The sequence below is a fragment of the Mirounga leonina genome, unplaced genomic scaffold, assembly GCF_011800145.1.
Source record: "Mirounga leonina isolate KUSES-001 unplaced genomic scaffold, KU_Mleo_1.0 Mir_150, whole genome shotgun sequence".
In the NCBI taxonomy this organism is placed as follows: domain Eukaryota; kingdom Metazoa; phylum Chordata; class Mammalia; order Carnivora; family Phocidae; genus Mirounga; species Mirounga leonina.
Genome location: NW_023270374.1, coordinates 33,241,178 through 33,265,755, shown reverse-complemented (window position 1 = coordinate 33,265,755; position 24,578 = coordinate 33,241,178). Strand labels below are relative to the sequence as shown.

The 24,578-nt window shown below is 42.3% G+C and overlaps 1 protein-coding gene across 1 annotated transcript in view; it reads left to right on the top strand.

Annotated features, from left to right (window-relative positions):
• Nucleotides 1-24,578, top strand: part of PTPRT (protein tyrosine phosphatase receptor type T) — a 753,869-nt gene that overhangs the window by 110,871 nt on the left and 618,420 nt on the right. Inside the window, exon 5 of the mRNA XM_035006339.1 lies at nt 4,803-5,096. Coding sequence (XP_034862230.1) covers nt 4,803-5,096 — 294 coding nt within the window. The remainder of the gene's footprint in view (nt 1-4,802; nt 5,097-24,578) is intronic.

The window sequence follows — 24,578 nt, the reverse complement described above, 5'->3', positions numbered from 1 at the left end:
TTCTTCTTCTTCTTCTTCTTCTTCTTCTTCTTCTTCTTCTTCTTCTTTCTTCCTCCTCCTCCTCTTCTTCTTCTTCTTCTTCTTCTTCTTCTTCTTTTTAACATATAGTGTATTATTTGTTTCAGAGGTACAGATCTGTGATTCAACAGTCTTACACAATTCATAGCGCTCACCACAGCACATACTCTCCCCAATATCTATCACTCAGCCACCTCATCCTTCCCACCCCCCACCACTCCAGCAACCCTCAGTTTATTTCCTGAGATTAAGAATTCCTCATATCAGTGAGGTCATATGATACATGTCTTTCTCTGATTGACTGATTTTGCTCAGCATAATACCCTCCAGTTTCATCCACGTCATTGCAAACGGCAAGATCTCATTCCTTTTGATGGCTGCATAATATTCCATTGTATATATATACCACATCTTCTTTATCCATTCATCTGTCGATGGACATCTTGGCTCTTTCCATAGTTTGGCTATTGTGGACATTGCTGCTGTAAACGTCGGGGTGCACATACCCCTTCAGATCCCTACATTTGTATGTTTGGGGTAAATACCCAGTAGTGCAATTGCTGGGTCGTAGGGTAGCTCTATTTTTAACTTTTTGAGGAACCTCTATACTGTTTTCCAGAGTGGCTGCACCAGCTTGCATTCCCACCAACAGTGTAGGAGGGTTCCCCTTTCTCCGCATCCCCGCCAACATCTGTCATTTCCTGACTTGTTAATTTTAGCCATTCTGACTGGTGTGAGGCGGTATCTCATTGAGGTTTTGATTTGGATGAGCGATGTTGAGCACTTTTTCATGTGTCTGTTGGCCATTTGGATGTCTTCTTTGGAAAAATGTTCATGTCTTCTGCCCATTTCTTGATTGGATTTTTTGTTCTTTGGGTGTTGAGTTTAAAAAGTTCTTTATGGATTTTGGATACTAGCCCTTTATGTGATATGTCATTTGTAAATATCTTCTCCCATTCTGTCAGTTGTCTTTTGGTTTTGTTGACTGTTTCTTTTGCTGTGCAAAAGCTTTTTATCTTGATGAAGTCCCAATAGTTCATTTTTGCCAGTAGGGTCATATGTTTAACCATTAAATATTTTAGCCCAAATGTGAAATTTATGAATGTGTTGGGTGGGTTATGGCCATGAGGACCTACACATTTACTTTGCATTGTCCTATGGAAATCTTTGCATGTTTATTTTCACCCAGATATTTGGGACCCTGGGAGCCTGCAAGCACTAGATCTGTGAACCTAACATCAAGTTCCATTTCCTTACATGATTGTACTCCCAACTTCTAGCCCCTGCCATGGACTGCAACAAAGGATGGTTTCGGGGTCCCAAAGAATTGTAGACTATTATGGGCATGTGGTCTGTCAACAGGATCTCTGTGTTTTTCCTTTATTCTCAACATAGTCTCTTCAAGGGTTCATGCATAGGCTTCAGAAGGGTTCGTGAATGCCTGAAATGGTGGGCGTAACTCTCAGTAATAGACTTATGTGCGTTTTCCTGGGAAGAGAGGCTGGGATTTCTCATCAGATCTTTGCAAGGGCCTATGCATCCTCAAAAGTTAAAAACTACTAGGAAAGACACCCCTTAGTGACCTTTCTGGCTAATTACTTAAACATCTGATGTACAAGAAGAAGAAGGAAGGAGCAAGAATGCTGCTTGGCCCTGAGTTCTGATGCCCCACCCCCACCTTCTTCTACTTAACAGGCCATGAGCCCTCCCCAGTCTTGGTTTCCTTCCTGAAGACTCTGGCTGTTGGATTAGATGGCCTCCTCGATTTCTTGCACTGTCTGGTTGAACAGGTCATGTCAAAGAGGAGAACTGACAAACATGGTCTTTCTTTTCACTTAAAAAAGGGAGGTGCTTACCAAAAAAAAAAAAATATATATATATAATATATAAATATAATAATATATAAACATTATATATAATAAATATATATAATAGTATAAATATATAAATATAATAATGTGTCTCATCCCTACTTTTCTCTCTGAATCACTCGGCCGTGTGACTTCTAAAAGAATACCAATTATAAATCAGTGGTTACTAACAAAAGAGAAAACAAAACAATAATCTGATGGCTGCTTAGAACCAAGTAGCTGAAGCGCTTTGATGTACTTCATGATATATTCTTGAGGGGACAGAGGGAGAGAGAACCTCATTGGCTAGTCTGCACAGGGACATGTCAACTACTAAGTCATTTGAGATGGAGACATTTATTTACTCGAGGGAACGTTTGTTACTGTATTGTACCTACCATCGGAAATTCGTGAAAGGAGACCGAACATTTGGAAAGAGTGATACTTTATTTTCTTTCTGGTGGTCAGCAATTTACTGCTAATGCCTGAAATAGAGCAAAAATCGTGGTGTAAAGTCAATGGGAGAGAGCTTAATGTGGCCACTTGCTCAAGCCCCAAAGTATTGAAGTCTGCTGCACTTAATTCTGTCCAGGGCCAGCCTGTGAATAATTACATTAAGGAGTTGGGCAGAGTCGTCACAGAGCTACCATATACCACCCTGGGGGCCTCCCTGGAAACTGACGGGAACTCTGGAGGAGAGTTGACAATAGTGATACGAGGGTCTGTATATTTAAAATGCACAAAGGGGGGCGCCTGGGTGGCTCAGTTGGTTAAGCGACTGTCTTCAGCTCAGGTCATGATCCTGGAGTCCCTGGATCGAGTCCCACATTGGGCTCCCTGCTCGGCAGGGAGTCTGCTTCGTCCTCTGACCCTCCCCCCTCTCATGTGCTCTCTCTTTCTCTCATTCTCTCTGTCTCAAATAAATAAATAAAATCTTTAAAAAAAAATAAAATGCACAAAGGATGAGCCCAGAAATTATCTGCCTGCCAACTTAACTTCTCTACCTGGAACAAATTATCCAAAAATCAATTTGCAAACACCTTTGAGATAACAAGGCCTTGAGTAATAACCTTCATGGCTTTGTAAAGAAAAGCATCTAGCCTGACTAATCTGCTTAATTTCCTTCTCTGACCAAATGGCAGGCTATAATAGAGGCAATCTGAAGTTGTCCCTTAAGATTTGCTTCAAGTCACACTGAGAAAATATTGTCCACCTCTGTTTCATAGCAATTATTCTGTCTCTGGAGAATCTTTGTGGCTAGGTAATTAGTTAAAGAGCAAACATGGAAGGAGTCTAATCTATCCTGAAGCTCTCACCTGAGTTTCAGACTGAAACCTGTACCTGCCTCACTCACCTGAATAGCCCAGAGGCCCTCCAAAAGTTCTCGAACATATCTATGTTGTACTCCACCCCCAGATGCTTCCTCTCACCCTCCACTTCCTAATTCTACCCCAAGAGTCACTAACTTGTTCATATCCATTGACAGATCCCATTTCTGGCAGTTGGTTCCAAAAAAAAAACCATAAGACAAGGAAAACTGGAGTCATTGGCACAGAGCTGTTCACTGCAGCATTATTTACCATAGCAAAACTTGGAACTCATGTGCCCAGCCATTTGAGATTAGTTAGTGGGGTTACCTGATAGATGGTTCTGTAGCTATCTGTCAACAGTCTTTAGAATGTAGTAAGTGAGGGAAGAAAAACATTGGGTCTATGTGTTGCTGTAGCTGTATGAAAAAGGCTTAAATATATGAATACAAATTGGAACATGGAGAAATAAAAATGCCTATTATATTGGGTCATAGGGAAGGGGACTTATTTTCTTTTTGTTCTCATTTTCTTTATTGTTCCACTGCTATTTTCTGCTACAGACAAAAATAGCAAATACATACACTTTGATTTTTAGAAAATGGACATCTAGAGGCAAACAGCTTTCCAAGGGAATAGCTGGTAAGGGAAGGCATAGAGATGTGGGTTCCATCCTGCCTTACCTGTAAGCTTCATGATCTCCGTTAGGTGACCCCATTGCTTGGGTTCTTTGTTTTTATCCATCAAAATGGAGGTGGAAGATTTGCACAAAGTAATGCATATGAGATTTCTTGGTAAATAAGGAATACAAAGTTAATGTTAATTTCTGCAGCTTTGCCAGAGGGCTAAGAATTGCCAGTAAGACCCACTGTGAGGGCCTGTTGAAATTCTCATTTATTTAGCTGAAGAAGTAGAACTTAATGGGAGAGGGGCAACTCATAGCGGATGCAGGATAACTCTTCATGACTTTTCCCTTGACCCTTGATTCCCACAGGGGCCACTGTGCCAGTGACACTCGCCCTGATGGAGGGAACCCACTGGAGTTGAGGAGTAAGCTGAATTTTTGCCGTGCCATCATCCTTTTGCTTCTTAGGCTCCTAGCACTATTTGGGGAGAACTTCCACTGACAACCTCTGTGTTGCTATGAAAGAAATGTTTGTAAATCTCAGACTCCCCTGGGCTTTGAACCAAACTCCACTTTAGTAAAGCATGTTCTTATTTGAGGATAGAAAACAGAATATTAATCTAGGCATCTTTGCTGTGTTCTAGAAAATCCATTTACCCACTGTTGCCTTCTTTCTTCATTTCCTTTATTTATTTTTTAAAATTTTACTGTGTTATGTTAGTCACCATACAATACATCATTGGTTTTTGATGTGGTGGTCCACGATCCATCGTTCATTTCCTTTAAATGAAGGAGATATGGTAGTGTGGGAGAAGGAATACTGACTCAGGTATTCACATACAAAATCATGGCAATTTGAGTAGGACGTGAATGGAGTTAAGAAAGGGATCTGAGCGACTCTATATAGCTCTCTCTGGAATTCTGTCCTCGTCTTTACATGCTTCGATTCTTCTCTCTAAACCGCTTGGGTCTGACATCCTTTGCTGATTCCTTGTCTTCCAGAGCCTCCCACACCCATCGCCCCCCCAGAGCTGCTGGCCGTAGGGGCCACATACCTGTGGATCAAGCCAAATGCCAATTCTATCATCGGCGATGGCCCCATCATCCTGAAGGAGGTGGAATATCGCACCACCACGGGCACTTGGGCCGAGACCCACATAGTTGACTCTCCCAACTATAAGCTGTGGCATCTGGACCCTGACGTGGAGTATGAGATCCGGGTGCTGCTCACACGACCAGGGGAGGGAGGCACGGGACCACCAGGGCCTCCCCTCACCACCAGAACCAAATGTGCAGGTAAGAACTTCGTTTATAGCTCCATTTTGAGAGGTTGGGCAGTTGATCCTCCTCCTGGCATCAGTGACAATCATCCCGAAACTTCTCTGATGGGAGTGTGCGTCCTGTTGTAGAGAGCAATAGGGTTTTGATCTTGCCTTAGAGGACTTTCAGGGTCTGGCAGTAACTCTGGAGATGGCCTAGCTTTGACTGTGGTTTGTAAAGCCACCTGACTCCAGCTATGTCAGGGAGACATTCCTGGTCCTGAAGTGTTTCCAGTGGGACATTGGTTCTGTCTCTGCAAGGACTTCTGGTGTCTCCGTATGTCTGAGGCTTCCTAGTACTAAAAGTGTCCCTGAGGTTTCTTGGTCTTAGGTCCCTGAGGGCTCCTGGCCCTGTGTGCCTTGTTAAAGGCCTTGTTTGAACTATATCCCTGAGTCCTTCTGATTCTTGTTATATATCTAAGGTGTTTGTGATTTTAACTTTGTCTGTGAGGATCCATGGCTGGACCTATGACCCTAATGAGCCCTTGGTTTTCATAGTTTCCCTGAGGGTTTCTCCTTCTGTCTCTGAAGGGTTCCTGGTGCCAACCATATCTTGAGTACCTCCTGGCTCTGAAAGTGTCTTTCAGTGGATTCTGGAACTGCTTTAATCTCTAAGAACTTTCTGGCTCTGTATCCCTCGGAGCCTCCTAGTTCCAACCTGAGAGTCTGGACTAGGACTGTCCCTCCAGGGGTTGTCTGGATTCTGTATCTCTGCAAGCTCCTGGCTCAGTGCACTCTGGGGGCTAGTGACTCCAGCACTTTCTCTGAGGTTTTTGGATGCCACTTAAGAGTTTGGTGTCTGGGACTGTGTCTAAGAAGATTCTTTTGATCCAACTGCATAAATATTTCTGGGGACTCCAGGCTTCTGGAGGAGCATTGGCTAGGATTGTATCTCTGACTGTATCCCTGATATGTTCCAGCTCTGAATGGAACTCAAGAAGTTAAAAGAACTCAGTGTTTTGCTTTGTCTTGTTTTGTTTTCCTTTATATCCCATTATATATATGTTCTCATTTTTCTCCTCTAACCATTTGATGTAAGTACTTTATCTCATATATACATGAAGAAATAGAGACCCAATATTTTAAGACTTTTTGTACAAAGGGGTAGAATTGACCACTGGCACAGTCAGAATTTGCATTCAGGTTTTTCTGACCCTAATGCCATTGATGATCGGTCACACCACAGTGCAAACAGAGGGGTGTGCACCATCAGCATGGAATACAGAGCTTCCACTGGTGGGCAAGGGACGTGGCAGCATGGGCCATTGGCTTCCACTGGGAAAAGAGTCACTGATGGCTTCTGGGTGGGGAGAAAAGGACCCATCAGCACAGTGACCTCATAGAACAAGAAAGCATAGCATATAAATACAGTTAGCTCTACTATACTATGTGTCCCTAAAAATCACTGCAATATGGAAAGTTATACAGTAAAAACCATCAGAGTAACGGGAAAAAGTACTGAAGTACTACTTCATCAGTGACACATTTAAAAAGAGAGGGAAGTAAGTAAAAGTGATGGCACAGTGTCCCGCATGTTAATGGTGTAGGATATGCATATATACTGCAGTGTATATGAGGTGTTTCCTTGAAGGGACCTGAAATTTGCTTTGGAAGTGTGTGTCAGAAAGGTTGCAACCTGTGGGCAACAGTGGTGGTGAAGAGTGCTTTCTGAACATGGTGGAAAGTCGTGACACCCGCTGTGGATGGATGTGGCTCTTAGCACGTCCAGCCAATGGACGTAGCAAGTGGATGTTTGAGGTGGGTACGGTCTGTGTATTCCTGTGTGGCTCCGTTGAGCTGGGTGGAGTTTTCTGCTTCAGTAGTGTTTTCCACACAGAATCACACATAGCAAGTGTGACATTCGTGTTATGCTCAAATTGTCCCCTAATATGTCAATCACGTTGGAACAACATTCGCGTTGTCAAAACAAGAGCTATAGCAGAATTGACGGTAATCATTCTTAAGTACCTCAATAGTGCATCTCGACAGTATGGAACCCAAGGTTAGTGAGGATGTCCATTGCTTGGGAATATTCTTTTGAACGTCATCGAACCACTGTGATAAATGGAAATGCCATTTTCTTGATTATTTTCAAAAGCGGGCCTTTTGTAAAATTCCTTATTGAAACCCGATTATGAAACCTATTTTAGGACATAAGATTATGTTATTAAACAAGGTAATACCTTATCTCAGCTTTGCAATTCAATATTCATCCATAAAAGTAATTGATTTGATCCTGCCGATGAGACTTTTCTCTTTCCACGGGGTAAATCTAAGAGTTTCCAGGGTTTTTGATCTTTATAAATGATACTCAAAGTACTTTAGCAGCCCCCATGGACTTATTTGCTGATGATCATATAATACATTTTTGAAATTCAATCGCAAGATGATCATCTCAATAAAAATTTACAATCTATTGCAAACTGTTGCCACGACTGTGTAATGGATTTTACATGTGGAAAACACAATTGTCTGACTATCACTATAAAAATTATGAGTTGAAATGCTGTTTGTGGTTTTATATTTCAAAAAATGTTGGTGTTTAAGTAAGTTACAGCTAAAATCTTAAATAACCCACATTTTACAAAATATGTCATCAAGAACATAATCTTCTCTCCCACATTGCCACTGATGGTAAAATGTTCTTTGCCTCATAATTAATTTTTAAGTGGATTTCAGGGCTGGTATCCATTTGTGGATGCTGTTTATTGGGGTTGGTACTCTCTGAGTACCCCCCCCATTCCTTTTTCTATTATCAATCACACTGGAAATGTACTCATTATTTTGCAAAACAGAATATGAGAGAATGTGGAATGTGGAAGGTGTAATTTCTGCCCAGAGGAATTTACAGACTCCGTTAAGATTCCAGCAAAACAGCAAAAAGGGTAAAACATAAACATAAAGCCGAATATTAAAATAGCATGCTTCCTGGAGAAAGACCAGGTTGCTGTGGAAAAGCAGTGCTCTTAAAGTGGTCTGGAGCACTGGTTCTCAAAACGTAGTCCCTGGACCAGCAGCATCAGCATCCCTGGGGGACGCATTAGAAATGCAAATTCTTAGACCCCATGCCCTGACCGAATGATTCAGAAATTCTGGGGGGTGGAGCCCAGAATTCTGTCCTTGAAGGAGCCCTCTGAGTGATGCTGAGGCACACCCACATTGAAGAACCACTGGTATACCGCGCCACACCAGCATGCCACTTTGGGGGTGTGCCCATTATGTTGATCCTTAAGGCAGCTCCGAGAGGTAGACGGGAGGAAGTCTAAGGCTCAGAATCATCAGACCAAGGTCACAGATCAATTCAGTGTTTAGCACTAAGTCTTTTGGCCCAGGGAGCTCCCCATCACATGGTTTGATGGAGTCTACTCTCCATGCATCCTCTGGAGCATGGGCTTGGGTAGTAGGGAGCCTGGCAATTATTGAGACCAGCCTCATGGTCTAGTCCACTGCAGCCGTAGGCCTTCCCATCAAACATCTCTGGAGCCCCTTCCCTGGGCCAGACTCTGTGCGGGGCCCTGGTGGCAGAGGCTTAAAGCAGGAGCTCAGGCTACAAGTGCCCAGGTATAGCTCAGGAAGATACCAGGGGGCCAGTTCAGCAAGGGCAGATGGGGATGTATTCTGGTTCTTCTAGGTCTGACAGGCCACTGGCTAGGTATGTCCTTGGTGCATCAGGAGTGGGGTTTCACCTTTAAGAGTGGAGATGGTCAAGAGTTTGTCGACACAGCAGCATCCTAGCCCAATAGTCTGTGGAGTTCAGAACGAGACTTTTAGCCAGTTAAGCCAGAATTTGGACAGACTATCAGATAGGGCATGTGGGGGTGAGAGAAGAGGGCCAAAGACGATACTCCTAGGCTTTTGGTTTGGATGGCTGAGAGATGAGTGGTGGAACTGCTTTCTGGGATGGAAAACAATAGCTGGGTTCAGGGCACGGGAGTGTGTTCAGGTTTGAAGATGTTATTTTGGGGGTAAAAATGCCCAGCAAGTGATGGCATCGGAAACATGGAGCCTAGGAGAGACCAGCAGGCTACCTCTTCATCTTCCCTGAGAACCACCTGATGGAACCTGCATTGTAGAATCGAAGGGACTTCTTAGTACCAGTGGATGCAGTCTCATTTTCTTTCGTCATGCTATTCCCTGGAGATGCCCCATTCATTCGTTTTTTTTTTTTTTCATTTATCATTTTGTTCATTTTGTTCTTTTGCTCAGTTTAATCATTTGCCATCCTTCCTGAGATACAGGCATGTGCTGCATATGTGATATGTACATCAAAGTGCTTTGAAAAGCTCAAAATACTCTTCAGATGCCTGTAATAAAACAAATTATTTTTTTAATTAGATTTATTTTTTTATTATGTTATGTTAATCACCATGCATTACATCATTCGTTTTTGATGTAGTGATTCATGATTCATTGTTCGCATATAACACCCAGTGCTCCACGCAGTACGTGCCCTCTTTAATACCCATCACCAGGCTAACCCATTATTGTTTGCTGCTACTGTTCAGGATGTTGCGATTATGAATTTTTTTTCTTCTCATTGCATCCTATGGGATTGCACAGGATTTTATTTTATTTTATTATTATTTTTATTTATTTTTTTATTATTATGTTATGTTACTCACCATACATTACATCATTAGTTTTTATTATGCTATGTTAATCACCATACATTACATCATTAGTTTTTGATGTAGTGTTCCATGATTCATTGTTTGTATATAACACCCAGTGCTCCATGCAGAACGTGCCCTCCTTAATACCCATCACTGGGCTCACCCATCCCCCCACTAAAACCCTCAGTTTGTTTCTCAGGGTCCATAGTCTCTCATGGTTCGTCTCCCCCTTCATTCTTCCCCTCCTGCTATCTTCTTCTTCTTCTTCTTTTTTTTTTTTTTTTAACATATAATGTATTATTTGTTTCAGAGGTACAGGTCTGTGATTCAACAGTCTTGCACAATTCACAGTGCTCACCATAGCACATACACTCCCCAGTGTGTATCACCCAGCCTCCGCATCCCTCCCACCCCCCACCACTCCAGCAACCCTCAGTTTGTTTCCTGAGATTAAGAATTCCTCAAATCAGTGAGGTCATATGATACATGTCTTTGTCTGATTGACTGATTTCGCTCAGCTAACACCCTCCAGTTCCATCCACGTCGTTGCAAATGGCAAGATCTCATTCCTTTTGGTGGCTGCATAATAGTCCATTGTATATATATAGCACATCTTTTTTATCCATTCATCTGTCGATGGACATCTTGGCTCTTTCCATAGTTTGGCTATTGTGGACATTGCTGTTATAAACATGGGGGTGCACGTACCCCTTCGGATCCCTACATTTGTATCTTTGGGGTAAATACCCAGTAGTGCAATTGCTGGATCGTATGGTAGCTCTATTTTCAACTTTTTGAGGAACCTCCATACAGTTTTCCAGAGTGGCTGCACCACCTTGCATTCCCACCAACAGTGTAGGAGGGTTCCCCTTTCTCCACATCCCTGCCAACATCTGTCGTTTGTGATTATGAATTGTTAAAACAGGAAGTCTTACATGTCCATTTGTCTGGACTGACTGGCAGGTGAAGGGATGGGCCATATTCTTTTGTTCTTCATCATCTCATGGGAGATCCCACTTCAGAACCTGATGATCCTAGTCTGGACTCTCAAAGGTTTTCTTGTCTAGAACAGTGGATGGTTTTCTGTGGCACATCTCCAACAGCAGACATCCAGGGATAGGACTTGGGTCCTAGGAGGGCTGTCTGTTGCCGATCCAGCCTCACCTTGAGTGCTATCTCTAATGGAAAGCTCAGTATCACCCATAGCAGACCATTTAACTTTGTGGATCCTGGGGGTTACCATTACTCTGTACCTAATACTAGCTGGTTATCACAAAACTCTGGATGGGGTCCTGTATAGGAGCGGAGTGTCCTTTAGGTTCAAAAGAGCAGAGGCTGCTAGCATCGATATCTGGATTTCACAAGGAGAACCAAGGTCAGTGGCATTGAGAATGGGGGCGAGAGCCAGCAATTGGGGAAGACCAGTGAGATGAGGAGAGATGCAGACACACCCTTGGTCCAATTTATCTTCTCTCCAGGTAACACTTTTAATGGCCCGAGCACCTGCTTGTTGATGCCTTAAAACTCTCATGCAGAATCAGACAGAAGAAATTCTCCCTCATTGTCACCTGAATCTGGCTCCCTTCAACACCCACTTATATGTGGATCTGGTTTTACTCTCAGGAGACATACTCCTCCTTATCTCAGGAACAGGTCCTTAGCAACCCAAAGTTATCTCTCTTACACTCTGGAAATCTATTCCCTTCATCCTTAGAAGCCCTGCTTGAGCCAGACACTCGACAATAACCGTCACTTCACAGTTGTGGAGCCACAAATCAACAATCTGGCAAACTAGTGATCGTAACACCCCCTCCCCCAACCGTGATTGCTTACTCCCTGTAAATCAAAGGCCCCCTTGCCTGGGCACCCACTTCATTGTGGGCTCACATTGTTCAGGTTTTCCAAATGGAAAGTGACTTTGTACAGCCCGAAATGTGACACACACTGCTGATTTGGAGAGCTCTCTTCTTCTTTCCCTCCACCTGAGGTTTGATTGCACATTATATTTTATTTACATATTTATGGATTCCTACTTGAAGTGATATGTGTCTGTCTCTCTTCTCTAAGGGAATAAGGAGGAATTCAAATTGCTGAGCTCAATGAAGTGAGAGCAGTCATTAGAATTGAGTGAGAAGAATTGGGGCTTTAGAGCCAAGAAGAATCTGGTTTTTATTTCCAGCTGGTACTTGCTGTCTGGATGACTGTGCACCTTCCCGTGGTTCTGCTGCTTTTCTTCATTTACAGGAGATTACAACACAGTGTTTTCTTGTGAAGCCTCAGTGATATAAGTTAGAAGCCTAGTAGAGAACCCAAAACATAGAAGCCCCTTAATGAACATTATTTGGGGAAAAAAAAAAAGTCTTCAGGCCTAGGAAGGAGGGCGTCAGGATCTAAACCGATTGCTTTCATTCTGGCATGATGGACCCTGTCATAAAGGACTTCTCTAGTGCTCTTGTCTTTCCTTTCTCAGAAAGTGGTGGGTGAGTACAGCAGCTCAGAGCTGCAGGGAAGATGTGAAAGGAAAGGCTTTGCAGGTGCGCTGGAGTCCTTGATGCATGCTTGCAGGGCACAGAGGTGGGTGTAATGGTACCTGCTAATGGGGTCGGGGGTGTAGATAGGAGTTGTGCTTTTTCCAGTTTGGTCTTAGTCCCAAGTTAGAGAGAAGCATGTTATCCAGACCCATCTCTTTTCTGGGAGGCCAAGGCTTGTGAACATGAGAACTTGCAAACAGGCATGGAGGTGAGTTAGTCTCCACTCTCTTCAATGAGCATCCTCAGGCAGGCTCTCTGTTTTCAGTCTAGCCTGCAGTTCTAGGGTGGAGTGGAAGGATAGAAAGAGAGAAGGAGGAACTGAGGGTCTAGAAAATAGAACAAAGCCATGTAACTGGCCTTTTTGCTTTTTTGTTTTTCTTAAGTTTCTATAAGCATCAGCTTCCATAGGGGTAGTATTACCTGGCCTAACTCTTAGGGCTCTGAATTAGAAGCAAATGGAGCTTCTTTCTGAGCAGGATGATAGTATGAGCCCAGACATCGAACTCCCATCTCTGCTCTGCCATAATCCTGGTGTGATTACCCGTGAGTCTTAGGGAAGCACAGCAGGATCAACCAGTAGTAGTCAGATCACCATCCCACCCAGAATCAAAGCAAAATCTGAAGACCAATGGAGAAATTTCCAACACCATGACAAACTAGGGAAAGAAAGTCTTCCATGCATGGCACACCAGGCTCAAAGGGACATTGCTGCCTGAGTTGTGCCGGTGAGCTCAGACTGGAGGCGCCCACAGAAGATGGATTTTGACAACCACTTGTGCACAATGATTTGGAGAAGCAGTCCTCATTCTTCCACGTTTCCTTTCCTCCTCTGCTTCCTCTGTTGCTTCTGTGCCTCCTTCCTCCCCTGGAACATAGGACCATGGAGGAGAGATGAGGGGATGAAGAGAGAGAAAGTCTGCTCTCACCATACTTGGTTCAGGAGTTGCCGCATGAGCCAAAGGGTATCTGCACGCGAGCAGGCATCTGCTGGGGCATGAGATGTCCCTCTCCTTGCAGACCCTCTCCCCTCCCTCCCTCTGCACACATGATGTCTACAGGTGGCTGGCTACCTTGGAGCCCCTCCCTTGGTTTAGGGAAGATGAGGAGAAAAGCTAAAGCCTTCTTCCCTTACCCCTATTCACAACCTCCAGGAGTCTCTTCTCCCAGTCTGTGTGGCCTCCTTGTTGTGTGGGCCGAGTGTGGTGTTGGAGTGGAGAGGGAGGGTCCAGTTGGGTGCCTCGGATGGTCTCAAAAAGGACATCTGGAAGTGCCTCAGCTGTTCTCTGGAGGGTGTGGTAGTACTTACTCCTTAATCTTCTTGGTTTTGTAGCCTTGGGTAAAATTCCCAAGTAACAAGAAAAACCCTATTAAACATCCTGTTACTTTTAGATTTTTCTGCTCCCCCATGATCCTTAGAGAACTAGGGCCTGGAGGGTAAAGTACAATAAGTCAACAAACATACCCTGGTAAATACTCCCCAAAAACATACCCTGGTAATACTCAGTAATACTTTCCGAGATTAGAAGAAAAAGTGAGCCATGGAGAGGTAGTATTAATGATAATAAAAGTTGTTTATCAAACTTGCTGGATTAAAAAAATAGCTCCCAAATACTTTAAAATTGGAGGTAGTCATTCCTCTACCTGTGAAAATCTTGAGCCAACAACACAAAGAAGTTGGATGATTATAGTAATGAGAACCACAGTTACCCAGTTTTGAGTTTCTGTAGTATGCAAGGCTCATAGCATTGAGCTTGTTTTGAAGACTTTACTTGGAATTCTTGCAGCAACTTAATGGGGGAAGGGGGGTGGCGGTGGGTATAATTTCCTCCACTCACTGTCTGGAAGGTAAGTGACTTACCCAAAGCCATATACCTGACTAGGTGGCCTAGCTGGGAACCAAGCATTGAACTACATAGCTACAAAGCTCGAGCTCTTTCTAAAATGACCCCCAGAGCCTGGGTGGCTCAGTCGTTAAGCATCTGCCTTCGGCTCAGGTCATGATCCCAGGGTCCTGGGATTGAGCCCCGCATCGGGCTCCCTGTTCCGCGGGAAGCCTGCTTCTCCCTCTCTCACTCCCCCTGTTTGTGTTGCCTCTCTCGCTATGTCTCTCTCTGTCAAATAAATAAATAAAATCTTAAAAAAAAATAAAATAAAATGACCCTCAGAATCCAGCATCATTATGAAAGCATAAGGCGCTGTGACCAAGTTGGGTTTATTCCAGAAAGGCACTGATGAAAAATATTGAATACTGGAACAGCTATTGGTATAATGCCTCATACCAGTAGGTCAAAGGATAAAAACCATCTGATCTCCAGAGAGGCTGATAAGTGATTTGAAAAAAAAATCAGCCTTCATTACTGATCAGAATTCTCAATAAGCTAGGAATGGAAAGGCACTTTTTTTTCTTTTTCCCTAGGAGCAAATATTCTTACAGCATCAAAGCCTAGAAAATAAACTAAACAACAAAAAAAAGTTAGGATTACCAAGAGATTTGGTAGTATGGTCAGACACAAAGCAAATAAACAAAAATCAATAGCGATATGCCAGTAATAACCTGTATCCTGTTCTCAAATGCAATTATAAATACTTAGGAGTAAACCTAGAAATCTGTAGAAACTATGTATGAAAACACACACATCTGTAAAACTTTACTGAGGATAATAAAGCAAGACCTGAATAAATGGAGAGATACATCATGTAGTTGGATTAGCACATTTAATATTGTGGGGGTGTCAGTTCTCCCCGAGTTAGTTTATGGGTTTAATTCAATTGCAGTCAAAACCTGGATTCTTTTTGGAATTTGACAAAGTGATTTCAAAATTGATCTGAAAATAATATAGAGGAGAAGATAATAGAGCGCTTTAAAAAAGTGGTGTGGGGGTCACTTCACTGTGAAATAGCAACATGTGTCATAGCTATAATCATTGAAGCCCAGAAAATAATCCAGTACGTAGTGAAACTAGCTGTTAACATTTATATGAATGGAGAATTGCTTAACAGTCTTATTTGTAATTGGTTAGTAATTTGGAAAAATAGAATGCATTGCATATATATTATGATATGCTAAATAAATTCTGGATTGATTAAGAACTTAAAAGCAGAAAAAAGCAAGAACCAGAGGAAACTAAATATTGTTCTTTTATTACGAGGACCTTTCAGTTCATTGAAAGCAAACAAATATGCCATTGAGTCACAGTTCACAAATTTTATTATGTAAAAAGAAAAGGAGAAGAAAAACTTCTATATTAACAAAATTCAAAAAGCAAATGGGTAAGCTGGGTGTGGGAAAATATGACAGAATCGATAAGATAGGGATAATATTCTTACATAAAAGAACTCTAACAAGTCAATAAAAATGTCATTATACTGATAGAAAAAAAAGACCAAAAAGTATTGACAGGTAATTTTCAAACCAAATATGAATGGTGAAGAACAAATTTAAAATGTCCAATGTCACAGATAATCAAATTAAGTGCATTGTTAACCTATAAGATGACCGAAATATATCTATTTTTAATTGGTAAAAAATCAGCGTTGGCAAGGAGCAATGAAGCGGTCTCTTAGAGGTGTTGCTGCAGGTGGGTTAACTGGCACAGCGTCTTTAGAGGACAATTTGCTAATTTTTTTCTTCTAACAAAATAATCAGAGCTGCACAAGAGGAGCTGTATGCATGGAGGTCGTCACTGCATTATTTATAAGGGCAAGAACTTGGAAATCACTTACATGCCCCAACAATAGGAGCACAGTTAAGGAAAATTCTTGTGCATGCACACAGTGAATTCTATGCTGGCATTACCAACCGTGTATTTCATAGAATATCTGATGGCATGGGTCAGTGTTCATGCTTTGGTAAGTTCAAAAAAATCAGCTTGCAAAACTGCATGTGTAACTACTGTCCCAGTGTTTTTTGAAATATAAATATGCAGCCCATGTACCAGCTGGTGAGTTTATCAGAGCTATAAAGTATTGACCAGAATTCCCCGTTCCAAATCCTGCACCTGGTCCGATCCTGCCCCCTAGATTCCCAGGGATGCCCATGTTACCCTCCCCCGCCCATTCACTGCCTGCCCTGAGTTCTAGAACATCACTCTGTTTCTCCTGGCTGTCCCAACTGGACCGAATATGGAACTGATCTCTCTCCACCACTCTCCCAAAGCTGCGTGGACACAAGGCTCTTTCTTCTCCCGATGCTTGATGGGACACAGGCAAGGGATTGCCTTGCTCTGCTACCAGCAAACAGCTTGAAATCCTTCTGTAGACTTAAAGGTCCTTGTAGTGGGCAAGGATTTTTCATCATCTTCTCTCCCTCCCAGATCAACCAGGTGATGCAAAGTCTTCTCATTTCCAGAGCAGTTTCTCTTTCCCCTGATTGATTCCAGCTTTAGCTCCAGGCCTTTCTTTGCATACCTTTTGCATTGAAGTGCACGCTAAAAAGGAGTGTGGAGAGGGCGACTAATGTGCTGAGATCAAGTCCTTTTTTTAGTGAGAACAACCTTCCCTTAAAAAAAAAAAAGTGTTTTAATTTATCTGCCCTCATGTGCATGCACAGTCACACATACCATATATATGCTATATATTTGTAAGTAAATATATGTATTCAGTAAGTTGTAGGCCACTGTAAACAGTTTCTGCTTCATTGTGTTGTATAAAATGTGTACAAATGAAAAGTAGGTTTCCCCCTCAGAGTCAAATGTGAACGTGAAAGATAGTTATAAATTATAAAGCACTCTCTATAAATGTGAGAGGTTATTTTATCATAGTGTATCATTGACATTCTTGGAAGGTACACACACTTGCTGAGCCCTGGGATGTGAACACAACTTTGTGCTGTGTTCAAATGGAGCAGTGGACAGTCAGATTAGGGGTTTGCCCCATCTGAGTTGGAATCCAGGTTCTGTCATTAGGATGCTGGGCAGCTTTGGGCAATTTGCTTAACTTCTCTGAACCATTTTCTGCATTAAATGTGGATACTACTACTTACATAATTGAATAGAAGTTAGGGTCATTGTATTAATGATGGCTAATGCACTGAATCTGTTTGCAACCCCACAAGGAAGGTAGGTACCATCATCACCATCACTACCAAAGTCTAGAGAAGTTAAGTATTTTTTTGCAAATCACAATGATTAGTAAGTGGCTAAGGTTAGAGCCCATGGAGTTTGACTCTGATTCCTGCTCTTACCCAGCTGGCCATATAAGCTTGGCACAATGCTCTGAACTGTAGTAGGTGCTTAGTAAATGGGAGATTTGGCAGTTGAACACCCTAGAGACTCTCTCCCTATCCAGGCCCTCCTAACCAGTGAGCCCAAAGACCTTCACTGCAGTGGGCTCAAGGGGCACAATGGGTAGCCACTTGCTCTGCTTCCAAAGGAAAGGGATTCATTGACTTCATGAGAGAGGGAAGCCGGTGTCAGTCATGGTTTCTGCATGACACCCACCATTGTCTTGACCCACAGTCATTCTGAGATGCTTAAGGGGGGCTGTGGCAGGAGCTGAGAGTGGAAGCTGGGGCGTCTTTCAGGACCCAGCAGGGAATGGCTCTCCATCTGCCATTGCCATATAGATTTCCCTAGTTGGGGATGTCTTGGATCACTGGGGGCATATGCATCTCTTCCACCCAACCCTTTTCCCAGCTATGTCCAGGGCTGCTACAGCTACTGTGGGGGTTGCTACTTCTGCACTTGCTTCATTGTCCTCTTGGTCTTCATACTTGAAAAAAATGAAACAGTATTGATGCCAAAGCACATTTTTGGAAAGAGAACATACATTCCATATACCAATTAGTATTTTTTTTTTTGCTAGTGCATATTCCCTTTCTTTTTTTATCTGTAATTTTTTATTATTATTTTTTATTATGTTAATCCCCATACATTACATCATTAGTTTTAGAAGTAGTGTTCCATGATTCATTGTTTGTACATAACACTCAGTGCTCCATGCAGAACGTGCCCTCCTCAATACCCATCACCAGGCTAACCCATCCTCCCACCCCCCTCCCCTCTAGAACCCTCAGTTTGTTTTTCAGAGTCCATCATCTCTCATGGTTCGTCTCCCCCTCCGATTTCCCTCCCTTCATTCTTCCCCTTCTGCTACCTTCTTCTTCTTCTTCTTTTTTTTTTTTTTTAACATATATTGCATTATTTGTTTCATAGGTACAGATCTGAGATTCAACAGTCTTGCACAATTCACAGCACTTACCAGAGCACATAACCCCCCAGTGTCTATCACCCAGTCACCCCATCCCTTCCACCCCACCCCCCACTCCAGCAACTCTCATTTGTTTCCTGAGATTAAGAATTCCTCAAATCAGTGAGGTCCTATGATACATGTCTTTCTCTGACTTATTTCACTCAGCATAATACCCTCCAGTCCATCCACGTCGTTGCAAATGGCAAGATCTCATTCCTTTTGATGGCTGCATAATAGTCCATTGTATATATGTACCACATCTTCTTTATCCATTCATCTGTCGATGGACATCTTGGCTCTTTCCACAGTTTGGCTATTGTGGACATTGCTGCTATAAACATCGGGGTGCACGTACCCTTTCGGATCCCTACTTTTGTATCTTTGGGGTAAATACCCAGTAGTGCAATTGCTGGGTCATAGGGTAGCTCTATTTTCAACTTTTTGAGGAACCTCCATACTGTTTTCCAGAGTGGCTGCACCAGCTTGCATTCCCACCAACAGTGTAGGAGGGTTCCCCTTTCTCTGCATCCCCGCCAACATCTGTCATTTCCTGACTTGTTAATTTTAGCCATTCTGACTGGTGTGAGGTGGTATCTCATTGAGGTTTTGATTTGGATTTCCCTGATGCTGAACAATATTGAGCTCTTTTTCATGTGTCTGTTGGCCATTTGGATGTCTTCTTTGGAAAAATGTCTGTTCATGTCTTCTGCCCATTTCTTGATTGGATTCTTTGTTCTTTGGGTGTTGAGTTTGATAAGTTCTTTATAGATTTTGGATACTAGCCCTTTATCTGATATGTCATTTGCAAATATCTTCTCCCATTCTGTCGGTTGTCTGTTGGTTTTGTTGACTGTTTCCTTTGCTTTGCAAAAGCTTTTTATCTTGATGAAGTCCCAATAGTTCATTTTTGCCCTTGCTTCCCTTGCCTTTGGCGATGTGTCTAGGAAGAAGTTGCTGTGGCTGAGGTCAAAGAGGTTGCTGCCTGTGTTCTCCTTTAGGATTTTGATGGACTCCTGTCTCACATTGAGGTCTTTCAACCATTTGGAGTCTATTTTTGTGTGTGGTGTAAGGAAATGGTCCAGTTTCATTCTTCTGTATGTGGCTGTCCAATTTTCCCAACACCATTTGTTGAAGAGACTGTCTTTGTTCCATTGGACATTCTTTCCTGCTTTGTCAAAGATGAGTTGACCATAGAGTTGAGGGTCCATTTCTGGGCTCTCTATTCTGTTCCATTGATCTATGTGTCTGTTTTTGTGCCAGTACCATGCTGTCTTGATGATGACAGCTTTGTAATAGAGCTGGAAGTCCGGAATTGTGATGCCGCCGGCTTTGCTTTTCTTTTTCAACATTCCTCTGGCAATGCGGGGTCTTTTCTGGTTCCATACAAATTTTAGGATGATTTGTTCCATTTCTTTGAAAAAAGTGGATGGTATTTTGATTGGGATTGTATTGAATGTGTAGATTGCTCTAGGTAGCATTGACATCATCACAATATTTGATCTTCCAATCCATGAGCATGGAACGTTTTTCCATTTCTTTGTGTCTTCCTCAATTTCTTTCATGAGTATTTTATAGTTGTCTGAGTACAGATCCTTTGCCTCTTTGGTTAGATTTATGCCTAGGTATCTTATGGTTTTGGGTGCAATTGTAAATGGGATCGACTCCTTAATTTCTCTTTCTTCTGTCTTGTTGTTGGTGTATAGGAATGCCACTGACTTCTGTGCATTGATTTTATATCCTGCCACTTTACTGAATTCCTGTATGAGTTCTAGCAGTTTTGGGGTGGAGTCTTTGGGGTTTTCCACATAAAGTGTCATATCATCTGCAAAGAGTGAGAGTTTGACTTCTTCTTTGCCGATTTGGATGCCTTTGATTTCTTTTTGTTGTCTGATTGCTGTGGCTAGGACTTCTAATACTATGTTAAATAGCAGTGGTGATAGTAGACATCCCTGCCGCATTCCTGACCTTAGGGGGAAAGCTCTCAGTTTTTCCCCATTGAGAATGATATTCGCTGTAGGTTTTTCATAGATGGCTTTTATGATATTGAGGTATGTACCCTCTATGCCTATACTCTGAAGAGTTTTGATCAAGAAAGGATGCTGTACTTTGTCAAAAGCTTTTTCTGCATCTATTGAGAGGATCATATGATTCTTGTTCTTTCTTTTGTTAATGTATTGTATCACGTTGATTGATTTGCGGATGTTGAACCAACCTTGCAGCCCAGGGATAAATCCCACTTGGTCGTGGTGAATAATCCTTTTAATGTACTGTTGGATCCTATTGGCTAGTATTTTGGTGAGAATTTTTGCATCCATGTTCATCAGGGATATTGGTCTGTAGTTCTCCTTTTTGATGGGGTCTTTGTCTGGTTTTGGGATCAAGGTAACGGTGGCCTCATAAAATGAGTTTGGAAGTTTTCCTTTCACTTCTATTTTTTAGAACAGTTTCAGAAGAATAGGTATTAATTCTTCTTGAAATGTTTGGTAGAATTCCTTTGGGAAGCCATCTGGCCCTGGGCTTTTTTTTGTTGGGAGATTTTTGATGACTGCTTCAATTTCCTTAGTGGTTATAGGTCTGTTCAGGTTTTCTATTTCTTCCTGGTTCAGTTTTGGTAGTTGATACATCTCTAGGAATGCAGCCATGTCTTCCAGGTTATTGAATTTGCTGGCATAGAGTTGCTCATAATATGTTCTTATAATTGTTTGTATTTCTTTGGGGTTGGTTGTGACCTCTCCTCTTTCATTCATGATTTTGTTGATTTGGGTCATTTCTCTTTTCTTTTTGAAAAGTCTGGCCAGGGGTTTATCAATCTTGTTAATTCTTTCAAAGAACCAGCTCCTAGTTTCGTTGATCTGTTCTACTGTTCTTTTAGTTTCTATTTCATTGATTTCTGCTCTGATCTTTATTATTTCTCTTATCCTGCTGGGTTTAGGCTTTATTTGCTGTTCTTTCTCCAGCTCCTTTAGGTGTAGGGTTAGGTTGTGTACTTGAGACCTTTCTTGTTTCTTGAGAAAGGCGCTTGTATTGCTATATACTTTCCTCTTAGGACTGCCTTTGCTGCATCCCAAAGACTTTGAATAGTTGTGTTGTCATTTTCATTGGTTTCCATGAATTTTTTTCATTCTTCTTTAATTTCCTGGTTGACCCATTCATTCTTCAGGAGGATGCTCTTTAGCCTCCATGTATTTGAGTTCTTTCCGACTTTCCTCTTGTGATTGAGTTCTAGTTTCAAAGCATTGTGGTCTGAAAATAGGCAGGGAATGATCCCAGTCTTTTGGTACCGGTTGAGACCTGATTTATGACCTAGGATGTGATCGATTCTGGAGAATGTTCTATGGGCACTAGAGAAGAATGTGTATTCCGTTGCTTTGGGGTGGAATGTTCTGAATATGTCTGTGACGTCCATTTGGTCCAGTGTGTCATTTAAAGTCTTTATTTCCTTGTTGATCTTTTGCTTAGACGATCTGTCCATTTCAGTGAGGGGGGTGTTAAAGTCCCCCACTATTATTGTATTGTTGTCGATGTGTTTCTTTGCTTTTGTTATTAATTGCCTTATATAATTGGCTGCTCCCATGTTAGGGGCATAGATATTTACAAGTGTTAGATCTTCTTGTTGGATAGACCCTTTAAGTAGGATATAATGTCCTTCCTCATCTCTCATTACAGTCTTTGGTTTAAAATCTAATTTGTCTGATATAAGGATTGCCACCCCAGCTTTCTTTTGGTATCCATTAGCCTGGTAAATGGTTTTCCACCTCCTCACTTTCAATCTGGGGCTGTCTTTGGGTCTAAAATGAGTCTCTCGGAGACAGCATATCACTGGGTCTTGTTTTTTAATCCAATCTGATAGCCTGTGTCTTTTGATTGGGGCATTTAGCCCATTTACATTCAGGGTAACTATTGAAAGATAGGAATTTAGTGCCATTGTATTGCCTGTAAGGTGACTGTTACTGTATATTGTCTGTGTTCCTTTCTGGTCTATGTTGCTTTTAGGGTCTCTCTTTGCTTAGAGGACCCCTTTCAGTATTTCTTGTAGGGCTGGTTTCATGTTTGCAAAATCCTTTAGTTTTTGTTTGTCCTGGAAGCTTTTTATCTCTCCTTCAATTTTCAATGACACCCTAGCTGGATATAGTATTCTTGGCTGCATATTTTTCTCATTTAGTGCTCTGAATATATCCTGCCAGTCTTTTCTGGCCCGCCAGGTCTCTGTGCTAATCTAATGTTTCTACCCTTGTAGGTTACATATCTCTTCTCCCGAGCTGCTTTCAGGATTTTCTCTTTATCTCTGAGACTCGTAAGTTTTCCTATTAGATGTTGGGGTGTTGACCTATTTTTATTGATTTTGAGAGGGGTTCTGTGTGCTTCCTGGATTTTGATGCCTGTTTCCTTCCCCAAATTAGGGACGTTCTCTGCTATAATTTGCTCCATTATACCTTCTGGCCCTCCCTCTCTTTCTTCTTCTTCTGGGATCCCAATTATTCTAACGTTTCGTCTTATGGTATCGCTTATCTCTTGAATTCTGCCCTCGTGATCCAGTAGTTGTTTATCTCTCTTTTTCTCAGTTTCTTTATTTTCCATCATTTGGTCTTCTATATCACTGATTCTCTCTTCTGCCTCATTTATCCTAGCAGTTAGTGCCCCCATATTTGATTGCACCTCATTAATAGCCTTTTTGATTTCGACTTGGTTAGATTTTAGTTCTTTTACTTCTCCAGAAAGGATTTCTCTAATAACTTCCATGCTTTTTTCAAGCCCAGCTAGTATCTTTAAAGTGATGATTCTGAACTCTAGATCTGACATCGTACTAATGTCCGTATTGAGTAGGTCCCTGGCAGTCGGTATTACCTCTTGTTCTTTTTGTTGAGGTGATTTTTTCCATCTTGTCATTTTGTCCAAAGGAGAATAGATTAATGAGAGAACAAAATGTTAACAGGGTAACAACGTCCCCAGAAAATATACTCTAAACAAACCAGAAAAGACCTGAAGCAGTGGGAAAAGAAAGGGAAAGAGAGAAAAAAGAAAAAGATAAAGATAAAAACAAACAAGAACAGAACAAAAAAAAGAAACCGAATATGATCAAATATGATCAGGCTGGTATATAGATCAGTGCCACACACTAGATTTGGGTGTATTTTGGTTTGTTAGAAGAATGTGCCTCCCAAAATTTTAAAGAAAGAAAAACTTATATATGTACCTGTGACCGCGCGTTTCTATCTCTGGCACCCGACCCCGGGTGGAGTCTCCAAACCCAGCAGATTCCTGCGGTGTGCTCCCACGCCTGTCCTCCCAGGGGTAGAAGGTGAGTCTCCCTGGATCTGCTGCTTGTTGGGTCCCTGCTGGAGGAGCAGTGGCCCGACCGTGCCACGGATCATGGTTTATGGCAACCCCGAGCTGAGAGCCCGCGCCTGGGCTCTGTCTCTGCAGCTGGCTTCCCTGCTCCGATACCTGGGAGCTCTGCCGCACTCAGGCACCCCCGGTCTTTCTGTGACCCCAAGGGTCCTGAGACCACACTGTCCCACGAGGGTTCCACCCCCCGCTTAGCCACTGGAGTGACGTCCCTCAGCAGAGCAGAACTCTAAAAGTTCCGATTTTGTGCTCTGTGGCTCTATCACTTGCCAGAAGCGGCCGACGGAGGCCCCTCCCCCGCCATCTATCCTCCCGAATATCGCCTCAGATTCACTTCTCCGCACGTCCTACCTTCCAGAAAGTGGTCGCTTTTCTGTTCAGAGAGTTGTTGCTCTTCTTTTCTTCAATCTCCTGTTCATAGGTGTTCAGATTGGTTTGATCCCTCTCCAGCTGAATTCCTGGGAGGAGCCGGAATCCAGGTCTCCTACTCCTCTGCCATCTTGCTCCACGCCCCTGCATATTCCCTTTCAATCACTGATCCCATTCTTAACATGTAATTATGCCCTGTGTGCCGTTTATAGCCCTCTCCTGTCACTCAGCACCATAAAGTTAATATTTTACAGGTTCTTAAGGAGCTTTCAATATTGTTTTAATGGTTCATCGTGTCCCTTAGAGTCTAATTACCATAACTTGCTAAATGATGCCTGTATTGTTGGATATTTGGGTGTTTCCAAAGTGTCCTCCTCTTCCAGCCTCTACGCTTCTGTTTGAATTATTTTC